This window comes from Vollenhovia emeryi, unplaced genomic scaffold (genome assembly GCF_000949405.1).
Source record: "Vollenhovia emeryi isolate VEMERY1.0 unplaced genomic scaffold, V.emery_V1.0 DF939165.1, whole genome shotgun sequence".
Lineage (NCBI taxonomy): Eukaryota > Metazoa > Arthropoda > Insecta > Hymenoptera > Formicidae > Vollenhovia > Vollenhovia emeryi.
The window spans coordinates 1,010,351-1,035,395 of NW_011967201.1; the positions used below are offsets into that span (position 1 = coordinate 1,010,351).

The 25,045-nt window shown below is 53.0% G+C and overlaps 1 protein-coding gene across 1 annotated transcript in view; it reads left to right on the forward strand.

Annotated features, from left to right (window-relative positions):
- Positions 1 to 442: 442 nt before the first annotated feature.
- Positions 443 to 25,045, forward strand: part of LOC105564414 — a 27,818-nt gene continuing 3,215 nt past the window's right edge. The window contains exons 1-5 of the mRNA XM_012016761.1: positions 443 to 1,297; positions 6,508 to 6,709; positions 6,929 to 7,120; positions 7,815 to 8,400; positions 8,861 to 8,920. Coding sequence (XP_011872151.1) covers positions 6,524 to 6,709; positions 6,929 to 7,120; positions 7,815 to 8,400; positions 8,861 to 8,920 — 1,024 coding nt within the window. The 5' untranslated portion in view covers positions 443 to 1,297; positions 6,508 to 6,523. The remainder of the gene's footprint in view (positions 1,298 to 6,507; positions 6,710 to 6,928; positions 7,121 to 7,814; positions 8,401 to 8,860; positions 8,921 to 25,045) is intronic.

Here is a 25,045-nt window from a genome sequence, read left to right on the forward strand (position 1 = left end):
CTCTCTCTTTCTCTCGCCCTTTTTCTCTCTTTCTCTCTCTCTCTCTTTGTTCCTTTTATATTCCCCCTTTTTTTCGTTTTCAATTCTGCCACCGCGCTTCATCTCGCTTTTAAAAACTCCCGAGCCGGTCACTGCCGTCGCGAATCGACAGCTGCTCCCCGCGTGCGGCGCCGCGACAGTGATTATGCCTATCGTGCCCTCGTGCTCCATCCGACCTCGAACTTGTACCGGGGATCGTTGTTTCGCTCGCGGGGTGTAAGGACGGACGTGGCACTCTCTCCCTCGCCGATTGGTGGCTGGCACACGTGCTAGGTACGTTCATCCCTGTACGGACGTCCACCGGTGCCCGTCGGTCGTTATCGTCTCGCGGTCTCATTTCGTATTTCGCGGTCGAAACGAGGCCGGCGGGCGGAAGAAGAAGGAAGACGAAAAGGGAGCAAGAGAGAGAGAGAGAAAGAGAGGATTCCTCGTCATCGTCGATCGCGCTCCCGGTCGTGCCGAGTCTCGCGCGAGTTGTTGCCGCGAGTGCGAAGATTTTCGGCCGGCGCGCTCCTCGCGCGGGATAGGAGTCGCGACAACCGGATGAGATTCCGCTTCTCGAAGAGATCGCGGGAGTGCGGCTCGTGGCAACGTGTGCGAGATACGAGTGTACGTCGGGCGCGCGCGCGTGTCCGTGCGTACGCGCACGTACGTGCCCCGCCTGAGAGGAAGGAAGAGAGAAAGAGAGAGCGAACGCGGCGTATCCGCGGGCGCGTATTTGTCGGCGCGCACGTTGAGAGTGCATCGCGCGCGCGAGCGTGCGTGCGAGCGAGCGAGCGAGCGAGAGGGAGGGTGGATGCATGCGTACGCACATGTGCACGGTGTGCAACCATCACCGGCAGTAATGAGGGGGTAAATCGGTTCGGACGCGCGCCACTCTGTCTCTCTCTCTCTTTCTCCCCACCTCCCCATCTCTCTCTCTCTCTCTCTCTCTCTTTCCCTCGCAGTAAGATCCTCGCAGAACACGCAGCGAAAGAAACGGATGGTTTTCAGACGAACGGCGATAACGAGGGCACCGCCGGGAACTCAGTCAATTGGTACCGCGCGTCGTCGGCGAACGATGATATTTAACTGCGGACCGCGTGCCACACAGTGACAGCCGGCGTGGAGGCAAGGGGAAGACCGGAAGAGACCGTCGCCAGACCGCAGACGGAGCCAGAAGTCGGAGGGATGGTGGTTTGAGATCGGCGAGAGACGACACCGGGAAGGCGACGCACGTGAGAGCGACTCTCTGACAGACCCTCCCCTCCCCCACGAGGTAATTAACTGCGGGGACCGCGTCGTTCTCGCGGGGCGCGTCGCTCCAGGAGCTAAATCTCGGGCCTCGTTAGTAGCCCCGTTAACGATAACTCCGATGCATCACTGGAAACTGGAGGCGATCGCCGGCCCCGTTCGGATTTCTTAGCTCGCGCGCGGCACCGTCCAATTACGTTCGCGCCGCGATTTTTCACACCCCGCTCGCCAAATTCTTACCTCCCCCGGTCACTTATCGCCGCCTACGACGAATCGCGGCGATACGTTTTCTCGCGCTAATTGGACCTGAACATTCGAGTCGCGAAAGTCGCGTGAAAATTCGCGCGGAGAACGGGCCGAGATCAATCGAAATTGCACCGCTCTCGCGTGTAATTCGGGGGTGGAAATCGGAATCGCGCTCCCGAAGGCCTGCGTCCACGACGCTAGAACGTGGTCCAGGTTCTAGTTTCGAGAAGTGTGTGGCCAAGCAACTTGCAGCTTTCATGGAATAGCAGGCCTTAAGCCTTGCGTCCACGACGCTAGAACTTGCTCCAAGTTCTAGTTTCGAGAATTTTTGGAAATTTATGGAATAGCTTTTATGAAATGGCAAGCCTTAAGCCTTGTGTCCACGACGCTAGAACTTGGTGCAGGTTCTAGTTTCGGGAAATGTGTGGCCAAACAACTTGCAGCTTTCATGGAATAGCAGGTCTTAAGCCTTGTGTCCACGACGCTGGAACTTGGTCCAGGTTCTAGTTTCGAGAAATGTGTAGCCAAGCAACTTGCGACTATTCCATAAAAGCTGCAAGTTCTAGCGTCGTGGACGCAGGCCTTAAGACGAGGGTGAGTTTTCGTATTTATTCGTGTAACTGAATACATTCTTTCGCAACGCGAAAAATCGGAATCCGTCGGCGCGGTTTCGAGCCTTAAATCACCCTTGACTTCCCAAGTCCGACGATCGGCACACGATTGACGATCTTCGACCGATAGCTGCCATTCCATTTCCGTCTTCGTTAATAAGAAGGATCTTATCGAACGGCGCAGTAACATTTCCATCGTGCCTTACAAGATTCGCGAGACAGTGACGTACGATTTCGCGTCAGGCCTAGCAATAAACGCGAAAACGTCCCCGGCTGCTCGTTCACGGCGACGGGGACGCGGACTAGATTCCGCGGCGGCCAAAAACCGGCCGGAATTAAGTACGTGCCGAAATGACAATCCTCGACACTCTAATCCGCGGTCGCGCATATCGTTAGCCGCCAGACCCTAGCGGCGATTCATTACGCGAACATAAGGAACGGATTACGTTCCGCCTCTCCACCGCCCCGGCCGTTTCGGTCCCGTCCGAAATCGCGCACGCGGCGCCCCGTCGACGTTTCGCTCCTCGCGAGACCCGGCCGTCACACACGCGCGCGTCGCGCTATTTTTCGTTCCTTACTTTCCTCCGCTCCTCGGTCCCGCTCGCGCACCACTCGTCTTCTAAACGTGTATTATCGATTAGAGAGACGTAACCCCCCCGGAGTATGGAAAAAAAAAGTTCTCTTCCCTCCTCGCCTTCCGCCAAATCTTCCGTCCGTCTTCCTCCCGCGTGTCATTCAGTCGTCGCCGACCTCCCTCCCTCTCCCTTCCTCCCTCCCTCCCCTGCGCTTATCCTTTCCCCGCGTTCTCCGTATCTACCTCCCCCCCCCTCCCACCCCGCCGACGCGCTTCCTCTCCCTCTTCTCGTGACTTCTTCCTTCCTCCGCGTCTCCGCTTCCTCCCCCTCGCGCGGAGTACGCGCCCGTTCTCGTAACGGCGACGATCGCCGGCTTTTCGTACATTTTCGTGCGGCCTCGCGGAGTACCGGCCCCCGACGGCGAAGCGCGCGGCGGGGAAGCGCGGCGCCTTCTCCGCGACGGAGTCGCACAGTCGTGACGTGACGTTTTAGGGGTTGGTCGGGTTCGCTCGCACGCGGCATGCGACGGGGAAGGAGCCTGCTGCGGTGACTGCTCGCTCGCGGCGCCCCCAGTCAAGGTGCACAAGATTCCGCGCGCGTCGTCGCCGTCGCCGTCGTCGCCGTCGCCGTCGTAGCCGCCGCCGTCGTCGTCGTCGTCACCGCCGCCGTGGTTGTCGCCGCCGCTGCGCCGGTTCTCCGGCCTCTCCTCGCCTCCGGTCTTCGCTCGCGTACCGCGGCGTGCGACCTGAACGAAATACGGTCGTCGCGCGATACGCGAATACCCGGACGCCCGCGACGCGGATGAGACGCGGGCGTCGCGCGCGCGGCGAGCGCGAAAGTCGCGGCGCGCTCGATCCTGCCCGCTCGATCATCCTCCTCATCTCCCCGTCCCGCCTCCTGTCTCCGCCTAATCTCCTTCTCTCTCCGTCGGCCTCACGCGCGCGCCGCGCCGCGCCGCGCCGTCCTCGTTCGATCGCGATCACTTTCGGTGTGGCCGACAGTTCGGGCGGCGGCGACGGCGTGGGGGCGGTGGTGGTGGTTGGTGCGCGCGATGAGAGGGAGCGGAGGGGTAGGAGGATGATCCACGCGCCAGGAAGGAAGGAACGACGAAATCGTTTAGTATTTATTTGGAAAGTGTATTTACCGATATCCTCGCGCCCTCGCTCGCTCGCTCGCTCGCGGCGGCTCCGTTTTCACCGCGGGACGCGGCGGATTCGCGCGTTCACCCGATCTCACCGCGACTCGCTCGATCGCGCTCTGGATCGCCCCCTGCGGGATCGATCGCGGCGACGACTCGATCCCCCGCGAGATCTCGACGCGAGCGCGGCCGCCGCGCCAGCTCGCCGGCGATCTCTCTTTCATGTCGCGTGTGTCAAGTGTACGCTCCACTTCTCTCTTCGCCCGGAGATAAACGCACACACGCAGGCAACGCACTCGCGCGCGCACGCACGCGGGGCAGCGTCGCGTCGCCCCGTCGTCGGCGTGTTCGGTTCATTGTTTCGGTCATTAGCTTACGCGGCATGACGGCCGATAGGTGTTCCCTCGCGATAACGCGCTCGCACTCGGCAAGCTGTGATTCCCGTTCGCGCTGCCGGCCGAGCGTGCCTTAGGAACTGTATACCTGTGCGTGCATGTGTACGTGTATGTGTGTGCGTGCGGCTTTTACGTGTGCGAAAGGTATCGTATCCAGCGGATCGATCCCGGTCGATCCGCGCGTGCCGAGCGAACGTGCGTAAGCGGCCCGTCCTGTGACACGTGCCGATTTTTCGGAATACTCGGAAACCCGGGATTCCCCGCGAGCGCGGATCCGGCGCGACGCGGCCGGCTGTGCGCGCAAAATTGTGCAAATAGTTTATACGGGCGTCGCGTTCGCGCGCCGGTGCCGCGCCGGCGGTAGAGCACGCGCGAGTCGAACGGCGACGGCCCGCGAGTTGCAACTTTTTTTCTTTTTGCTCCGTTTCCTCGCGATCGCGCCGGGCCGAGTCGCGCGGGGCGCGCCCGTCTCTCCTTTCCCCTCTCTCGTCTGTTATCAAACAATGTTCGGTGGCCAAGTTATCTCGCGGATTCGTCACACGCAAATTTAGCAGAACGCGATAGCGCGACCCTACAGCGACTCTCGGCGAGAGCGGCTTGGTTTCTACGCTCGGTTTCTACGCTCGGGTTAAAGGGATGGAGATACGAGAGCGTTTCCCGCCCGCCGAGACTTTCCTCCCGCGTCGCCGCCGTTTCATTGTTATTTTGTCACTTTCCTTTTTTTTTGCTTTGTTTTTTTTGTTACTGTGCAACGGGAAAAACGCGAGGCCGGAAACAATTGAAATTCGCGGTGCTCGCGTTATCGATGCGCGATATTCGATGGTATAAACGGGGATTCGTTATGCAGATTTTGTTATTCGGTGACGCGTCAAAATGCGCGGTGGCGACGCGTTTCCAATTCCGCTAATATCACCCTCGCGCGCGACAGTCCGCGGAAACGGTCCTCCGCGTCTCGCCCGTTAAACGCGCCTTTCCGAGCGGACGCTCGCGCGCGCGCGCGCGCGCGTGAGAGCAGCGAGCGCTCTGCAAATTTGTTTTAAGATCTTTCCTCTTTTTTTTATCATTGCGCTAAGATAACACTATCAGCGCACATTTAGCGCTCCCGCTTTTATAAGTAGCGGAGAATTATTTAATCAACGCACTGAATTGGCTCCGACTTGACGACCTAATTTTCCCGTATGGCGAATCGCGCGCACGGCGCGCTTCTTAGATTTTATTCCCGCCCCCCCTCGCCGTCGCACCGCTCCACTCCGCGCAATTGGACAAATAAACGCGCGTCGCTCCTTGCCGCGCCGCGGTACGTTTATCTACACCGCAATTCCTCCATTCCTTCGGCAGAATTTCCAATTCGTTATGTCACCACGCGCCGCCGGCCAGCGGGCGGTCTTTCGCGAGACATAGTTTTCGGCTCATCGCGGACCGAGTATTTCGGAGCGGAGCGGAGCGGAGGAAGAAACGTCTCTTCGATCCGCACCTCGTGCGCTCGTTTTGCCGCGTTTGCGTTTCCACGCAGTCGATCTTCCTGCACCTCTTCCCTTTTGCCTCTCGAGATCGTGAGACTCGAGACTTGAGCCTCGCTACAAGAAGCCGCGGAACTATCCGCGGCGAATTTACGAGCCGATCGATCGCCGGCGGATTACTTTTCGCCGCTAATAATTTAAGCCACGCGGAAAAATTTAATATCGCCGGCATCAAATTTCCTCCGTAACAAGCGCGGCGCGGATTGAATCGGGCGGATTAATCGCGGCCCAATGAAATATCCATCGCACGAGGACAAGAATAAAATTCTCGCGCATCTAATCGCCGTGTGTTATTTTCTTCTGTCGGCTCGCTTTCTCTCGCTCGCTCTTTTTTTTTTTTTACAATCCACCGATTTATCGGGAATATCGCGGTGTACATGCAATTGCGATTTGATATCGGGTATCGAGTGTGTGTACACGTTGCAATTGTGTTTTCGTATGTCGAAATTGGACTTATCTAACATTATCAGTTTGCAAGCTTATCAGCGCGCGTCGTGCCCTAGGACGGCGTCGTAGCCGAAAGTTTTTAATTACGCGCGCGCGCGTATCCAATTAGCGTCAGTTGGAGCGGCGAAGCCGATTCGGCCTCGCGCGTGCCGGCGCGTTCTCGCATCCGGGAGGCGTCGCGTTTAGATCCCCCACCCCCCTCTCTCTCTATCTCTCTGTCTCTCTCTTTCTCTGTCCAAGCGAGAGCTTCCGCGGCCCCAAGTTGGTCCCAATCAGCAACAGGCGTGTTCCTTCTAATTGCAGGTGAATAGACACAACGATGGTAGATACACAACATTTTTGTCTGCGATGGAACAATTACCAGAGCAGCATAACCTCGGCGTTTGAGAACCTGCGGGACGATGAGGACTTCGTGGACGTGACGCTGGCCTGCGACGGCAAGAGCCTCAAGGCGCATCGCGTCGTTCTCTCCGCCTGTAGTCCGTACTTCAGAGAATTGCTCAAGGTAAGAGCCTCGCCTCCCTCCCGCGCCCCGTCGCCGGCGCGCCTTCCGCCTCGGATCTTCCGGTTTCACGTGCTCGTGATTCACCGGTCGAGACGGAGCGGAGGACCGCGCTCACGGCGGCAGTGAGCGGGGAGTGCGACTTGTGCCACACCGAGAGGCCAAGAATTCGACTCGCCACCGCGCTAATGATTATGCGCAATAAACGTCGCACCGTTTCAGAGCACGCCGTGCAAGCACCCAGTGATAGTGCTCCAGGATGTAGCGTTCAGCGACTTGCATGCCTTAGTGGAGTTCATTTATCACGGCGAGGTGAACGTACATCAGCGTTCTCTCAGTAGTTTTCTGAAGACGGCGGAGGTCCTCAGGGTATCGGGCCTCACGCAGCAGGCCGACCAGACCGACAGAGATGAGGTACGTTTCCCGGCCGCGATTATCGGGGGGGAAAGGGGGACGAAAGCGGTGGGGTGGCTCCGTTGAGCCCCGCGGACTTTGACGCTACGGCGGCTGCCGTAGGTTTCCAGCTCCGTTTCTCGACCGCGTCTCCGCGTCGCGTACGAGATCGGGCGCACTTACGGGGTTCGAGAGGAGTAAAAGCGCACGTTCTGGCCGCGAGAGAGACGCGCGCGTGAGTCGTAATTCCTTCGCGTTATCGCCAATAGACGCAACTTTGGCGTCCTCTCGGGGGAGGGGGGGGGGCGGGTGCCGTTATCTCGGCGCGAGTCTATCTTGATTCCAATTCGCAATTGTCATAGGTCAAGCGAGCGGAGATAAAGCGGACTCGCTCGATAAATCGGAAATCGGTATTCGAACCGGCGAACGTGAAAGAGTATCGGGTATCGATGCGCGGCGTCGCGACGTCGCGGGACTCTTGAATTGGCTCGCCGAGGCGAGCTATCGGTTTCGGCGGGGCGATTTATCGATCGGTTAAACGACAAATCTCCGGCTCGCGGGTACCGCGACGGTCCCGATAATTACGGCCGAGCCGCGTGCGCGCGCGCGTGCGTGCGTGCGTGCTTGCGTGAGTACGTGAGTACGTGCGTGCGCGCGTACGCGTTCCTGCCGTAGTCTGTATAATTAATACTGCCACTGCCGGTTTTGCTTCCAGCTGTCGCATGTCCGCGCGTTGGCGGCCGGCGGCAATCACCTGCCGTTCCACGACAAGTCGGAGGAGACCTTCCCTCGCGGCGGCTCGCCCACGCCCGTGACCCCTACGCCGACCACGGTGCAGCAGCTACTGCGCCGTGCCCAGATACGCCGGAACGAGAGACGCACCCCGGACCCGCACGACGAGTCGGTGAAGAGACCGCGGGTGCCGTCGCCGCCGCTCAACAACAACGACGCCACGCCCACGGACTTCTCGATGGTGAAGAACAACCACCTGTCGACGAAGGTGGAGGGCAACGGGGTGCACGACGAGAACAGCCTCGTCGAGGGCAATATCAAGTGCGAGCCGTTGGAGCTGACCGGCGGCAACGGCGGCGGCAACGCCGGCAACAACGAGGACTCGTCGGACTCCGGCGCCGCGGCGTCGGACCGGCCGCCCGCGTCCGCGAGCAGCAACGAGCACGAGCCGGAGCCGGAGCACACGTCCGCGCAGAACTTCCTGCCGGAGAGCAAGCTCTTCACGTCGACGCCCGGCAGCTTCAACTTCAGCATGGCGGCGCTCACCACCGATCACACGCCGTTGTCAGGTACGTCGCGGAGCGCCGGACCACGTGGCGGGCCTGTACGCACAGACCAATTCGCGCCCCCCCCCCTTTTCACCCTTAAGTGCGCGACTCGTCGCTCGACGTTGCTCCTGGACTTTCTCTTCCGTTTTCATCCGAGACCGAGCAAAGGACGGATAAATCTAAATTTCTTTTTCTTCAATCAATTTAGTTACGTATGCACGTTTTAATTTCCTGCACTTAAGGGTTGAGCGTACGCGATCGATCGATCGTCGTCTGATATCGCGTCGCGTGCACACGCTCGTCGCGAACTGGAAGTCGGTCGCGAGCGTAGGCTGATGCACCTAAACTTTATTTTGCATTTCGAGAAAGACGTCCCCGCTTTATTCTCTCCTCTTTGCCTCTCTTTAATTGCGAAATTGCGTACAGGCCGTTGTTGAGTTTCCGTGCGCGATGGCATTGCCGTTGCTACGTGTGACGATAGTGAAATTTCCAGGGCTGGGCCACGGCTTGCAGACACCGGATCTAGCGGGCACCTCGCAAGGTAAGGGACTTTGAATCTCTCTTAGCTCTTTGCCCTTTTGAAATCATTAGAATTGCTTGACAAGTCGAGATAATCTATATACATATATCACGCTCCCGCTATACATATATATATGTGGCACTCGTTATCACGCGGCCGTAGAAACCGTGCGTTCGATGTGCGTTCTTTTGATTTTTTTAAGGGCACTACTGCGCTACTTTTATTATTCTTCCACTGACAGTCGATACATCGCGGCGGCGAACCTCGATCGCGCGCGCGATGTAGCGGTTCGCTCTAATTACAACAAAAGTAACTAAGGACTTGTGCAGTTATATCAAACTAACCAACCAATCACAAATTACGAGAATGAAAGTGTTTACTGGTTGCGGTGAAAGAGCACTACTATCTGCTTGGAAGATTATTAAATCTCTTCTAATTGGCATGCGTTCCAAAATCATCGTTATCATCATTACTATACGGCACCATTATACGATATCGCATCTACATATCGCATTTCATGAAAATCATCGTGCTGCCGCGGAGCTGCGCGGCTCCGCGGGCTTCTCGGGGATCGCGGACCCGAGCTCGGTAACCGTAATCTTGCGAGCCGAGCCCGGAGCGCACAGGCAGCGCTCGCCGACCGTAACTCACGCTCGTTCACCCCTGGTCCCACAATCTTGCTCTAATGGTAAGCCGTAAGAAATCAACCGATCACAGGTGAGAGCGAGGGGAATAAATGTCTGTTATTGGTTGATTTCTCACGGCTTAAGGCTTGCAGCTTACTTGAAGCAAGACTGCGAACCAGGGCGCGCCGAACGCGTCACTGCGCTACGCTTAGATACACGATCGAATTCATTATCGCGGTTTATCTGCGATTCCGCATAGGAGACGAGTCCCGCGCGCGGCACGTTTCCCGAACGCGCTCTATCGCGTTACATTTATGTATCGGAAAAGTTACGTGCACGCCACGTTCCAAGCGTCGCGTGTTCGCGCTTCGCGCATATTACATTGGAGAAACAAAAATTATTTTACTTTCAAATTTTCGCACGTCGTTTTATACATTTTTACACAAACGCAGGCGTACATAATTTCGACATCTATTTATCTATTTGCGCTTGAAATCGAATACGGGTGTAAGGTGTCGCGGGGAAGGTATGCAAAAGTTTCAGAATGTATTATTCCGATCGTTCCACGCGGAATATTTGTGACGTAGAGAGCCAAAAGGTATGTCGATTTAAATGGGACAGGGCACTTATATCAAGAATGTGTCGGCTATATTGTTATCATCGATATGCCGCACCGGCGATTTCACGTTGCTGTCTCTATACATAGAATATATTTTCCCCGTTGGGAGAAATTTCAAAAATTCAGCGCTTCAAGGAGCTCAGGCGCCTAGTGTTGGATTCACCGTTTAATCGAGATTAAGCACGGATTTCGAGGAGTTATTAGAAATATCGCGCCGACATGACCCTAACGGTCGAAGGGCGTTCCCGCAAAAGGGTAAACTTGAAAAAAAAAATACGTAGCATATTTTCGAATATTTCAATTCGTTTTTCTCAGCGCGCGACACATAGCATTTCTAGACACGCCGAAACTTTCCACAAAAAGGTGTTCCGCAATGTTTCTCAAATTGGGCGAGGCGAGTTGTCTAAAAATGATTCGTGTTGGTGTTATTTGAAAGGATTAACCTTTAAAGGGCCGGAGGGTAGTGGCCAGGAGCAAACTTGAAAACTGTGCGGAACATGTAGATTACGTGTATGCATAAATTTTCTGTTTAAAAAGTTGCAAATTTCAATGGAAAAATTGTTGGCCCTCTACAGGTTAAACAATTCACCCCCAAGAAGGAGTTACACACTCCGCCTCGTGTAACCGTATACGATATATTCGTCTCCGCGACCGAGACGGTTCAACAGAGAGCGTAGTTACGTGGGCAGAGCGACGCCTTTGGCCGGCGACAATTTTATCGACTCGCGCGAAAAAAAATTCACGCTAGCCGCCAGCAGATACATTCGCTCGAACCGCCGTTATTAATATCGGCGACGTACGAACGCGCAATTGGCGCAAAGAGAAATGGAGTGGAGCGTGCACCGGAGTTCGGCATCGCTGTGCAACACTCGCGCCGCGAAATCGTTGACCCCGGCGCACCTCGCGACACCCGACGGGACCCGAAGGAAAAGGGGGCTAACGACGCACCCCCGGGCGCCTGTGTATGCGTGTCGCATCCGCCGGTTCCTCCCGATCGGACGACAGCGCGCCCGACGCATAGATAACTGGCGGGTCCACCCCGTCGTTTGTTTCATTTCGCCTCGATCCCTTCTGCACATCCGACATTTCGTTGGTCCAGCCAATGAGAGAAAAGTTGTATGTGTGGTAGTGCGGCTTTGATACACCACCAGACATACAACCCAGTGAGAAATGACTCGTCGATCGACGTTGAAATGATGTCGAATCGACGTCAATTCGACGGTGTCGATGTCGATTCGACGTCGTTTCGACGTCGATCCACGAATCATTTCTCACTGGGAACTGTAGTACGTACACATACGTACGCCGTTGGGTTTGGACCAAAGACATGGCGGAATACCACGTGATCGGGACCGTAAAGATCAGAGGGACCGACAGAGAGTGGACCTGCTAGTTGTACTCATAGACATAGTGAGAGTAGACCGTTCCCTACCTCTCCCGTGTTGAAAACGTGTACAAAATTTAGAACGAGATAGCTGATGTTGAGTTGTCGCCTCGTCTTTGTCTAGTACAGGGGAAACAGAAGAGGAATGATAGATAGCGACAGAGACGTGAGAGAGGGCGGCCACTCAAAGTATGTTGTCTCTTTCTAAAGTTTGTACACTGCTTCAGCCAAACGCGCAGTCTACATATCATACGTCTATGGTTGTACTACGCTCATCGGGCGTCGTTGACGTAAAGGCCGAATCAGACTAGCAATTGCCAACTCGGATTGGATTGGGATTGACGACTGACGATTGTTCTCCAGCCAATGAGAGCGGAGCAGTCAGCGATTTAATCGACTCCCATTGGCCAGAGGACCATCGCCAACCGCCAATCCCAACCCAGTCCGCGTCGACAATTGCTAGTCTGATGCGGCCTTAAGTGTTGCGCCGATTTTCCCGATAATCGATCGTTGACGTGCTTGTGTCGCTCGATCGAACGGGTCGGGCTGCGTATCGGTTGCGTGTCGTTAACGCCGCGCCGCGCGTTAACGTTTCGCAACAGAATCAATATCCGCGGCGTGATATCGCCGACACGGCGCGCCGCGACGCGCGTTGCACGCGTAGGCACGCAGAGTGAAGGAAAATGAAAAAGAAAATAGGAATACAATATATAATGCGACTGGTCGATAGGGAAATTGTGTCCCGCAACTCCGGCCCTTCGGAGTTCTCGCTGATCCCTCGCGTGTATCGTCGTCGAAAGAGGATGTGATAGGTCTGATCTCGTTTTCATCTCCCCCCCTCCCCCTTACTTCTGCACTCTTAAACGAAAGTAGGAATGAGATTGTCTATGACACGAATGAGGAAAATAAGAATGAAACTATCTGTTATCCGACACGAAAGGAAAAGCGGAGAACGCCGAGTTTGCGGCGTGTCGACCCGAGTTACCGCGGGTGTTTCAACCACTTGGACGTGAAATCGAGAATAACGCCGATGTCCGGGCGACGTCGCGTCGAGAGGAGTCGTCGCACCGGCGACGTGACGACCGAGAGAGACGCGGGGCCTTCTCACGTCGACGTAATGGCGCGATTACATCGCTTAAGGTGATACGGGGAGTCGCCCTCCCCGCTAACGATAATGGCGAATAATTACGGGAGCGAAGAATGGCGTACTTGGGTGTGCGTGACCTTCCACAAGCGGATTTCGGCAGCCGGCGCCGTATTGGGCGCTCGCTCGCGCCGAGGAGCCGTTCGCGGGGAGAAGAAAAAGAGACACGTCCGACCGTACGAACGTGCGTGCGCGCGCGAGCCCGTGTGCGTGTGCGTTTTCGCGGCTTCGGCCGAGTCTCAGCTGGCGAGAATGTTCGCCCCGAGTTGACGGCAGTCGTCATCGGCCGCGACGGAGGCCGTGACAGGCTGGCTGACGCATTTTTTCGATTGCGCACATATCTTTTTCGCTAGTATCCTTGGGGAGGGAGGAGGGCGGCGAAGGGGGGGGGGGCAGAAAACTTTGACAAATGCGCGACAATCAGCCGGATCGGTCGGTCGGCCGGTCGGTCGATCGGTCGGTTGTGCAAATTCAGGTGCGGCCTCGCATTGTCGATTAATATTTGAACGGCTGGCTTATACTAGGTTAGTACTGAAAAAGTTTATCGCCAGGGAACGCGCAGCGGGGTCGGGGGGAGGGGGGAGGGGGAGAGAGGAGGGGGGGCGGGGAGGAGGCTCGGGGACCGCGTCGATAAGGCTGCAGATGTTATCCGCGAAATTCAAGGTCCCTCTATCTCCGACGAGAACGAACGTGGCCAACTAAACATTGGCCTAACTAAAAATACGACGACCTTGGTGCGGCGCTCACGTTCCTGCCACTCACTCTCTCCGCGAATCATTAGATACATTAAATTATATCGTGCCGGCTCGCGCGCCGTCGAGAGACCGCGACGGGCGGCTCTTGAGGACTGATAGGAGAGATTTCGTTTTTTTTCCCTCTTTCTCTTTATCTCGTTTTCTTTCTTTCCTCCTAGTTTTCGGCGAAGAGCGTCTTGCGACACGCAGTGACGGCGCACGGCGCTCGCCGTCGAATCTTCGTGCGACGTCGAGGAGAAATAGCCACGCGAGGCCGACGCCTCTGCGAGGGCGTCTCGTCGGACGTGTCTCGAAGGTCCAGGGCATTTGTCACGCTTACGGGAGTCCCGGGGGGGCATCGGCAACCCCTTCGCTGCGAAAGGCGCACGGGGACGCCGTTCGGAGAACGTGCGTTGCAAAATCGCGTGAAATATCTGAAAAATATTTTTTTCGTTCCGACGTTAACCTTGAAAATATTCGATAGATTGTCCTCGTACGATAACTCCGCGTATTCTAATCCCGTTATTCGTTATCGGCCGACTGTGGTTTCGCGTTTTCTGACGGAAGGATTTAACGGATCAACCGTGCTCGTAGATAAAGCCAGTAGACGACGGCTCTTCGAGGCCGATGTAATTTTTAATAGACGACACTGCTCGTCACGTTCGACGTGACGACCGTTGCTGCTGAGTAAACGCTAAGCGCGACGGGGTCTTAACGGCGGAGCGAATGATAACGACGCGATCTTGGCATTGTTTCAAGAGCTAAATACGATATTTACGGTGAACTCGGGGCGCCTCTTGCACGCGCGCGAGCAACGTTCCCCTTTGTCTTGCGTTCAAGACCCCGCGGGACTTGTAATCGAGATTCGAATTTGACTTGCCGGTATTTTTAGGAACACGGCGGCCCTTTCTTTCCGTTAATTAACTGCGCGCTTCATCGCGCAAGTAACCGGCGAAATTACCGCGAAGAGACGATCAGTCTCCCGAGTCTCGACTGAAAGTTCTCTTTGTCCCGGTTCGCTGCAATAATCAGCGACGCTGCTAATAATCGGCTGACAATCGGCGGAGATTTCGTGGTAAAATGACGTGACGTTTCTTTTTAAATTACACATTACGCGCATCGTTTTAGAGTACCTCTAATCAGAGTCCGGCCAGCGGGCCAGTTTCGGCAAAATGATGCGAAGGAGAAAGCGATATACAGGGTGTCCCAGGAGGAAAGGTCAATACTCTGGGAGGTGACAGTATCGGTCGTTTTAAGCAAAAATGTTCATGCGAATATACGTCCCATTCCCCACTGCTTCCGAGATAGAGAGCTACTCAAATGTCTCGTGTACTTACTTCTTTTCTGTACACTTCACCCTTCATCCAACTTCATAAACGTCTGCGGGAATTTATTCTTATACGTCTGTTGACTGTTGTGCCGATAACATCGTAGAAACGTACAAAATGCCTCGCGTATTCACAAATGTCGAATATGCATAGCTACGCTGTGTGTTTACGGTTTCTGTAATATGGTAGTCCTACTGCTGCCGTTGAAGAATACCGCCGACGCTTTCCTCCACGCAGAATTCCGAATCGTCAAGTGTTTTCCAAGGTTTTCAATACACTGAGTGAAAATGGAACGTTCCCCAGTGTTCACGGTTCATCTGAAGGAGGACGTCAACGAAACGTGCTCGATCTCGGAAACAGTGGGGAATGGGACGTATCTTCATATGAACATTTTTGCTTCAAATAACCGATACTATCACCTTCGAGAAAATTGACCATTCGTCCTGGGACACCCTATATATGACGCGTATGCTGTATGTAGAGTGAGAGGGAATATATTTCTTTCTGTCTTGCATCATTTTGCAGAAACTGGACTGTTGTCCAGACTCTGATTAGAGGGACTCTAGTTTTATTCAACCTCAGGGATAAGCAGAAGGTGTCTATGGTATTCTAATATCTTTCGTCTGTACGTCTAAATTCCTCGAGCACAACGCGAGAAGCGATATTTCGATCGGACGGCGACGGGCGACGGTCCGATTCCAGCACGCGATCCGCGTGCGTTTGGAACGAGAGGTAAAACATATTAACTTCGAAAATAGCAGCCGCGTTCGAGGAACGTGACCAAAAAATCAGTTCGAAAGGCTCGGCGAGGGGGAGCGGCAGAGCGTCGAATTCGCGCGCGCATTCTTTCGCGTTCGATTCTCTCTCGGGGAGAGCGCGCCGCGTATTCTCGTCTCTCTCCCTCGCGAGTGCTCGATTTATTCGTCGAAAGAAATGCACGCAAAAAAGCGGGCGCGTTGCGGCGCTCCGATTATTTCCCGTCTTTTCGGCGGCGTTGTTCTTTCCGTAGAGAGGCGTAGATAGGTGGTAATCTGTCGCGAAGTTTAGCACGAAAATATCGATTGCGAGGTTGAATTCGAAGCGCGGTTTATCTTCTTTTTGCGCCTGTGTATCAGGAGGCGTGGCGAAGTCCCGATGCAACGGTGCTAAACAAATATTTGTTCTATCGCTTTTTAGCACCGCATAGAGAGAGAGAGAGAGAGAGAGAGAGAGAGAGAGAGAGAGAGAGAGAGAGAGAGAGAGAGAGAGAGAGAGAGAAAGGAGCGTATTTTCGCGCATCTTCTTTTTTTTCCTCGATGCCCCTCGCCAATCTTAAAACGCTCTCGCACTTGGGACGCGGTTTGTCCTTTTTCGGGCGTGTCGGCTCTAAGCGTTGTATAATAGGCACGCATATCGATCCACAAGGTGAACCACCGCTTCTTCGGGAGGGCGCTTCACGTTTCACTTCTTGGGTTACTCGTTTAAATCGCGGAGAGTCGCGAAAGACCATTCGTATCAGCTGCCCAAGAGACCTTTCGGCGATAGAACCCCCCCTACCCCCCCCCCCCGCCGGGTCGAATCTGGAATTCGCTTAGCGAGACCTCGACCGTCGTCGGCTTCATTAATCTAGTTCCCCGGTTGTTGTTCTCCAGGATTTCGCGGCCTAGAATACACCGCGCGCGCGAACACACACGTGGACACCTCGCGTGGATTCCACACGTGTCGGACGTGCAAGGGGACCGGCCCGGCCTTCGCGACGCGCCAGCTTTTCCTCTCTTTACCTCTTTATCCTTTCTCGCGATAGCTCGCGCGATGCGTTCGGGGCTTTTAAAACTCGCTTGCCGATACGAGGAGGAATCCCGGTTGCGTAACGCAGCCCGAAAGTCACGCGGAGCCGGGCATGCCATCTCGCGAGGCTGCGAATAAATGGCACGCGAAATTTTGTCAGCCGGGATGATGCGAGGTCCCTCCGTCCATGCCGGTCTCTGTTCATTCGATCCCGCCGAGTGTCTCCTCTCTTTCTCTCTCTCTAACGCACCTCGTCCCTCTCCATACTATCTCCTCCCCTGGCCCCTTTACCCCGTCAGCCACCGTCGCCTCGTTGCTGTTTCGGTAGTTGCGATCGTGCCGATGCACAGTGGCTCTCATTTTTTTTTTCGCAGCCACCCATAAATCTCCCCGTTCGTTCATCCCGCTACGCGTAACACGTGCGTCACGTGTGGCAAAAAAGCCGATTGTTTTCTCTCGCTCTCTCTTTCTCTCTTTTTTCCCCCCCGCTCTTTCTTCCTCCAGCGCGACGCGTCGGAAGTGGGACCGCCGGAAGTGTCGTCGCGGAAAACATCGAAATTAATAACGGGCGACTCCACGCGACTCCGTTCACAAATGATTTACAAAGCGACGCGCTATTGTTCACGTTCATGCATAATTGATGCTTGACAACCGTACGACGAAACGCGGACGGTTTTAATATCTTGACTCAGGATTGCGCGCGGAAGCAGGAGGGAAAAAAGAACTCGCCAAGAGAGTCCGATTTTCATTTTCGACTCGGGGCCCGATGATTTCGGTCGATACGCGTTATCGAGTAATCGATTTATCGCGCGTTTTTATCTCCCTCGTACATTTATACACCTCGACGCTCCGGAGGTACAGAAACGTGTAGAATTGATCGGCGGAATTGCTAATTTCGAAACGTGTCGCAAATTTCGAACGTCCCGACAAATCTCTAGCCGTCGGTATTGCCTGCGTTTCGGAAATTACGCGTTTTCTTTCCGCAGCGACGGCCTTCCTCTCGGGGTTCTCGCGCGATCGGGGGCGCACCGGGACCTCGCGATCCTGGCACGTCAGTTTCCTCGCGAGTCTCTCGGAGCGAGCCCGGATTAGGGAACCCCTGCCGCGTGCGCGCGCGCGCGCGCGCGGGGGCATTAACGGTACGTATTCTCGGATGGACGCGCGGCGCCCGCCAAGGCCAAATGAAAGTTCGCTCCGAACCAAATCCGACGGAATTTTTTATCTGTAGTACGTACTTATCGGGGACGCCCAGGTCTAGCTGCTTGTTTTCGCCCGCGCTATTATCGATGATGAACTTGAGGCGACCTCGAAAACTGCGCAACAGTGTGGGGCATCGGCGCGGCGGCGGGGACGCGGGGACGGCGAACGCGGCCAAGTCGGCGGAGGGAATTTGAGAGACGAGCAGTTAGAGAAATGGCCAGGCGATTCGGAGGGAGGGGAGGCGGGAGAAAGAGGCAGAGAGAGAGAAAGAGAAAGAGGGCAGGGGGCACCGGCGATTGCACTTTCGCTCTGTATCGTTCGTCGCCGTGGGGCCGCGGATCTCCCGAGCGAATCTTCCAAACAAAGCTCTTTCCTTTTCCTCGTAGGTCCGCCGATTAGGGTCGCATCGATCAACGGCGATCGCGATTACGGACGCGCGACGTCACGCTGCAAGCACGACGGGGATATCGCGGGCGTAAATGGGAGTAAGGAAACCGGCCGATCGCATCGCACCGGGCGATTATGACTACATAGACTTTCCTTGATGCTATCGGCGATTATCTATTCGGATACGCGCGTTCCTTTATCTGCGAGATTTCTGCGAGGATACACACGCCCCGGGAATACATATGCAGGCGATACAATCTGTTTATACGTCGCAGGTTACGATGACCTTCTCTTGCGCTAATATCGCGTATCTAGTCGGAAAGTGAAGTAACCAGAGAAAGAGAGAGAGAGAGAGAGACCGGAGAATGAAGAACGCGCGATATAAAGTCACTTAGTAATGACATCGGCGTTGACACCACGCGATATCTTCGCCGATACAGGCAATTGTAATTTCCACTCCGTAATATCTACCGAATATATGTATACATATAAATATCATATTCGTTTTTTTTAACGATTCTATAACCGTATTGTTTTATCGTTGAAAAATATTCCAATATCGCTATTACCCGCCTGACCTCCGCGGGTGCTCCGGACGATCGCGCGTGCATTATTACCGAAATGATAGAATTTAATGAGACGTTTATGTAACCGCGAATGCATCTCAAATCGCTTCCACGCTTTTTTCGAAACCTCTCCCTTTCTCTCTCTCTCTCTCCCCCTCGTATAATCTAGAGGAGATTAGCGCGGGGAGAGGCGGAGAGCGAGAAATGCAACTGGCTTATATCGCGAGCCGCTGTTTGCGCCTGTTAGAGAAGCCAGCGAGAAGCTCCTCGCTAAGAATAGCGATGCACAATCTACATGAGAAAACTTCTCGAGTCGCTTTGTGAGACGTCTCTTGCGCGTCGTAAAACACACACACACACTCTCTCTCTCTCTTTCGCTCTCTCTCTCTCTCTCACTCTCTCCGTTGTCCGAACGGGTTTTCGGCTAGAGAACAACGCGGCCGCCGTCGCGCAGCGCGCACTTCGCCAGCCCAGCATCCTCCCTCCGTTTCCTCGGGCGAGCGTTAGAGAAAAAGGGGATCGCTTGTCTATCGGCATAATGCTCGCCTATTGCGGAACGCCCATCCTTTCCGCCGCTGGGGGGTACGGATATTGTGCGGAGCGCGAAAACGAGTTACCTCTCGTCCTTATGACGTTCCCGAACGCGCGTTTCGTTGCAAGCCGAGACGACGGAAGGAAAAATGAAGAGAAAAAACGAGGCTGTTCCACACGCACACGCGCACACACGCGCTTCTAAATACCGTTCTCTTTTTTCGGATCGCGTAGTTACGGTTGGACGGAAGAATCGCGTCTTACGTCACGCGTCGTTTAAATGCGGAATAGTTCATAGGCTCAGATGAAATCTATCCGTTGCAGCGTAAGGCAACTCGAGAGGAAGGAGGAGGGGGGGGGGAGGGACGATTAATGCCGCGTTTATGCAAATTGCGACGTATCGGACGGCACGCGCGAGGCTAGTCTGAAATTCTCAATCGCGCCGCAGATTTTCTCCTCGAGACGCTCGCGGCGTCTCCTGGATTCGTTTCACCTGGAGCGGAGCGGCCTATCGATCGCGGGCTCCGCTCCTCTCGTTCTCTTCTCCGCGCGCTTAGAGTCAACATCAGTCATAATACAGCGTAACGGCATACAGGGGTTATTAAGAATAATACACATCCTACGTATATATCTTCTTCTCGGTTGTATCGCGAGGGGGAGCGCTTCGGGGCGAACGCGGGGGTCCGGGAGGCGCGCGGCTGCGGCTCGGCTCGGCTCGGCTCGGCGGCGGCAGCGGTGGCGGCGGCGGCGGCGGCGGCGGCGGCAGGATCACGAGGGGCGCGAAACGCGAAGAGGAAGGGCGAAGTAGAGAAGCGGAGGACCGACGTGGGGTAGCGTTGCCAGGGGTAACCGGCTGGGTAAAATCCCGCAAAGAAGCGTCCGCGAACTCCGTCCCGTGCTCCTGTCGACGACGATCGTTGTCGTCCTGCCGACACGCTTCGCCCGATGAGCGTTATGGTGTCAAACCGTGCGTCGTCCCTCTCTCGATGGGCCTAGCGAGCCGGCAACGAGTGCTCGAGCGAGCTCTCGCGATAGAATCGATCGCGTTCGTATGTTGCGAATTAGCTCTAGCCTGAATTTAAATTACCGCAATGTTGACAATGCGTAGCGGAAGGAAAAAAAAATCAGCCGTCTGGAATCGCTGTATTAATCCTTAATGCCGTTCGTGGCGGAATCATGGAATTAAAATAAATGACGAGTAAAAGCGCCCCGCCCACGGGGCGATGATGGCACGCAAGTCAATCCGGCGCGTTATCCGTTTTACAATCGCATATCGATATATCGCGCCGGATTTACTTTGTAATTATCCATATCTGCTTTCCCCCGTCTAGTCTTTTTAGCTCCATAATTCCGCCGTCAAGAGCAGAATTACGGGTTCCGATGTGACAATTTTAATGGCATTTTTCCTTTGCGCTGCATTATAAATAGGATTTCTAATTTTAATAAATAAATTGGATGGACGGACTAGACACACCGTGTGCCAATTCTTCGAGGACGGGTCTAGCTCGAGACTTTCTCAAGTCAATCGTGGTTTAGATTTATTGACTCTCGCCGTCTCGCAACGCTACGACAAGACGTCGCTCTCATTTCGCTCGTCAGCTTTGTGCTAAGAATACAACCTTTGGATATTACTCGTTTTAGTAAAAGCGTTTCAAACTCACTCTTGTAGAGAATCAGCCTCGGGAATCGCGCGTTACGTTACATTACGACGGTAGAGAGAAAGAGAGTGTGTGATTGGGAGAGAAAGCGAGAGAGAGAGAGAGAGAGAGAAAGAGAATAAATATTCGTGCTGAAAGTTGCTCGTTATGGTACTAAATGATGTCGCGTGAATCCGGTTGGACTCAGCCCCCTCCTCTTTGGTTGCAGACCAGGAGGTCGCCGAGGAGGACGGGGGTTGGCAGTCCACTACCAACATCGAATACCAACGAAAAATACAGGAATCGAACCAAAATACAAGCGCAGATCGGTACGGCGAGACGGCGGTGCAACCGCAGCACCACGAGCTGCCGATAATCGATCTCTTAGACAACATTAACGATCAGATGGAGATCGTGCTGAAATCGGAGCCCATCTCGCCGCGGATGGACGAGCTCGAGTCCTGCCTACTGTCGAATCATACGATCGAGAGGCATACGGATCTCGATTCGACGTACGAGTATCGTCACGACGGCCTTCGGGATAAACAGCAGCCGCAAACGTCCGGAGTCTCCTCGAACAATGACGCGCCGCCGTTCGACCTGCGATGGATGCGCACGCGGAACGGTTTCGCGCAATCGAAGCACGTAGACGCGTCGCGCGCGTACCACGAACCGGATCACAAATCCTCGAATCGCACTTACTGCAACTTCTGCCAGAAGACCTTCTCCCGCGCCTGGTCCCTGCAGAGGCACTTGGCCGACACGCACTTCTACGTGCCGCAATCTTTGTCCTGCGACCAGTGCGGCAGGAGCTACAAGTCGAGGAATAGTCTGGTTAGCCATAAGAGCCAGTATCACGCTCGCAAGGACCGCAAGGAGCACGAGGCACAGTGCGAAGTCACGTATTGACCGCCGGTACTGATCTAGGACGAGCCACTCCGTCGTGTCGTTAAGCAGGACGAATAAAGGAACTAAGAATACCGTGTGCGGAATACACATACGACGCCAGACCTTGGAGATTCCTACGAAGAGAAAGAGAGAGAAAACGAGCAAGAGAGAGAGAAAGAGAAAATGTGTGAGAGTGAGATAGATATAGTCTACCGGCTGTCAATAGAAGGCATACCCGTTTTGTATAAATGTGTTCCACTTATAGTATATATGTTACACTACCGCTGATGTATTGTAATTATATCTCAACAGTATTGAAGCGGAATGTTGCTAGTCGTTTATTCCACAGGCAGATTACCTCAGTCGAGACCAAAGAGATGAGAAAAGAAAGTTATTACTGATGATTCCTTATGTTTAGGCCGGTACGCCGGAAACGCAATATTATACAACGTAGTTAGAGCATAGTTATTGATTTAATAGAACGAATTTAGCCGAACGGAAACTGAACCGATGTAATTTTGCCGAGTTTTGAATTTCGACGCGTGGAAGTGACCTCTACGCTTTATTTGTAATATTATGTTTCGCCTGGTTTTTGGTAACGAAAGTGTGTCAGATACGTTATTTCGGGTTTATATGACGGTATCAAAATCGGGCTCATTAAAATTATAATTCTGGTCTGAATTCTCGAATCCCCGGCCCCTCTTTTTATATTCGTTTCGTCTTCTAGATACGGTTATTAAGGCACTCGTATCGAGCAAAATAATATTACTAGTTGGACGTTTATCCACCGGCATTTTGATTAAGGACTGGGAAAAAAAAGTCTGAATTGTTTTGGCATCATCCGTTCCTCGATATCGAACGATATTATGAAGCTGAAGTCGTTATAAAAATGCTGGTTGAATGTTTAATAGCTCAGATGGTTTATTACTCAAATGTTATTTGACGTTGTGCAATTTCTGACATTTCGTTCGTTGTATACAAAGAGATTACAAAATGTTACGTTTTCGCGAAGACTCAGGTTACAACAAAATGTATAGCTACGTTCGTTTTGATATAAATAAATATCGCATTGTTCCCGTACCCGTGAGATTGTAATTATATTTAAGAAAAACTCGACACCTCTATTGTTACAACGGCGGCAATAAATGCAGTATATAAACCGTCGCGACTTAGCGGCGAAGGGAAATAAAGGAGATAATTGAGGAAAAAAGAAGGGACATAATGAATAAAATGTTGTTTCTAATGAGCGAGCGCTATCTCTCACGGCCTAAATATCGCGCGAGAAGAAAGAACTTCTGTTGGTAGCTCTTTCGCTCAAGGCTACGAAAATGCCATTAATCATGGAATATAGAATACATTACGCTTCATTCGCATCACCTCATTAGAAACAGATATCGCATTTGTGTACACAGCTCGCACATATTTCCACTCTCCCGCGCATATTCACACGCGTACATGTACATATACCTATATATATATATAAGATATTACGCTCTATTTTGCTGTAAATAATATGCATCGACATGGATATATATATATATACCTGGTGATCATGAAATACTAACTTCATCGCTCACGATCGTTCGCTGGAACTTTAGAACTGCTTGCACTGTGTTATCCTAATTGCGCTCGAAAGAAATGAACGTCATGCGACGAGAGGTGCTGCAAACGAATCTTGTCAGAGGAGCCTTCCCGAATAGAGCATCGCGATTATTACCATTGTCATCGTATTTGATCGAGGTTATAACACGCTTTGACAGTATATTTCTCAAAGATTTGAGTAACGTTACGTGATTATATTAAGTACAGCTAATCGGATTACGGTTGAGTAAAATCACTTCGAGAACGTTTATACGTGAAAGACAAGCAATATGAATTGAGATATTACAATGATACATTTGACACCACGCGTCGTTCCGCTCTCTGGAAATGTCACTGAAATTTCGAGATTTGTTAACTATACGTGAAATTATTAGCACTTACGTCATGCTTATCACTTGCTCTTTAATAGTTTGGCACCTTTGATGCCGTTTCAGTGTAAAATTATTGTTCCTCGCTTATTAATACACTCGATAATAATAAGTGCCGCAGGAGCTAGTTTGAGCTACAGTTTTATATAAATGAATGTAATTTTTACCTCACAACGCGATAAAGATTTCTTTTGATAAAGATCTGTCGCGTGAAACTCTCCATACGAGCCTGACGAAATCGGTCGCGAGAAAAGAGAAATCAAGATGTAGCCTGTAACGAGAATGCAAATGCAGTAAACGAAACCGGCGGCAATAATCGAGACAGGAATGACGAACGCGATAATGATAATGCTGGCGAATATTGACGACCAAAGACAAGGACGATGACGGTACTCGTAATGGTGGTTATAAACCGTTTATTATACGGTATTATAAATGATAATGATCGGACTAATAGAGAGGGATAAAATTATTACTACAACGCTGGCAGTAACGTTGATACTGACGAGGTTGAAGGTGAGGAGCTATCGATCACGTGACAATAATGGACATCGAACTGTACAGAAATGGCAAGATCGATGACTCGTACGAAGGTGAGACGAAATAAAACGGCAACGATCGGAATGAACGTGGAGGAGGATTAATGACGTTTTATTATACGCGAACGAATTAAGCGATAATGACGTTAGCAATTACAATAACGATGACGACCAAGCGAGAATAAGAGAGAGATCGAGGCGATGACAATGATAACATTGACATTGACACCGACGACGAGGTTGACAATGACGATGACTTTGGCGATATAAACTTTGGATAATGGTTACGATAAAGGGATTAACGAGCGTGATGACGACTATGACAACGTAGTCGGTTTTACCAAAGAGGTTCATATGAAAAAACAAAAATGAAGGATTAAGAACGAGAGGTATACGGTGACAATGGTTGCATCCGGTGTGCGTTTAGAAGGTGTTCCCCCTCGTGATAATCGTTACATCACGCAATGAGGCGTAAGCAGCAGCGGCAGTAGCAGCACCCATAAAGCATATGTAACTTAAGGTGGTTTTAAGAAATAACACGTAAACGAGTTTGGGCACGGCTTGTCGGGTGACGGTGGTACGACGTATGCTCGATTAATAAAGGCGCAAAATAAAGTACTAAGAGGCAAAAGGAGAGCACACGGGCGCACGATATTTTCTCAGCTGCGAAAACTGTGGTGGTGTGATCTTAAATGTGACGGTGGTGTAGGAGCGTGAAGTGGTGGTGTGCGAGAGACGAGGCCGCGGCTAGAAAAAAACTTTCCCTCCCCCTCCCCCCAAAAAGAAAAGAAAAAAGAAAGGACAAAGTAAAGAAGTACATTGGGGA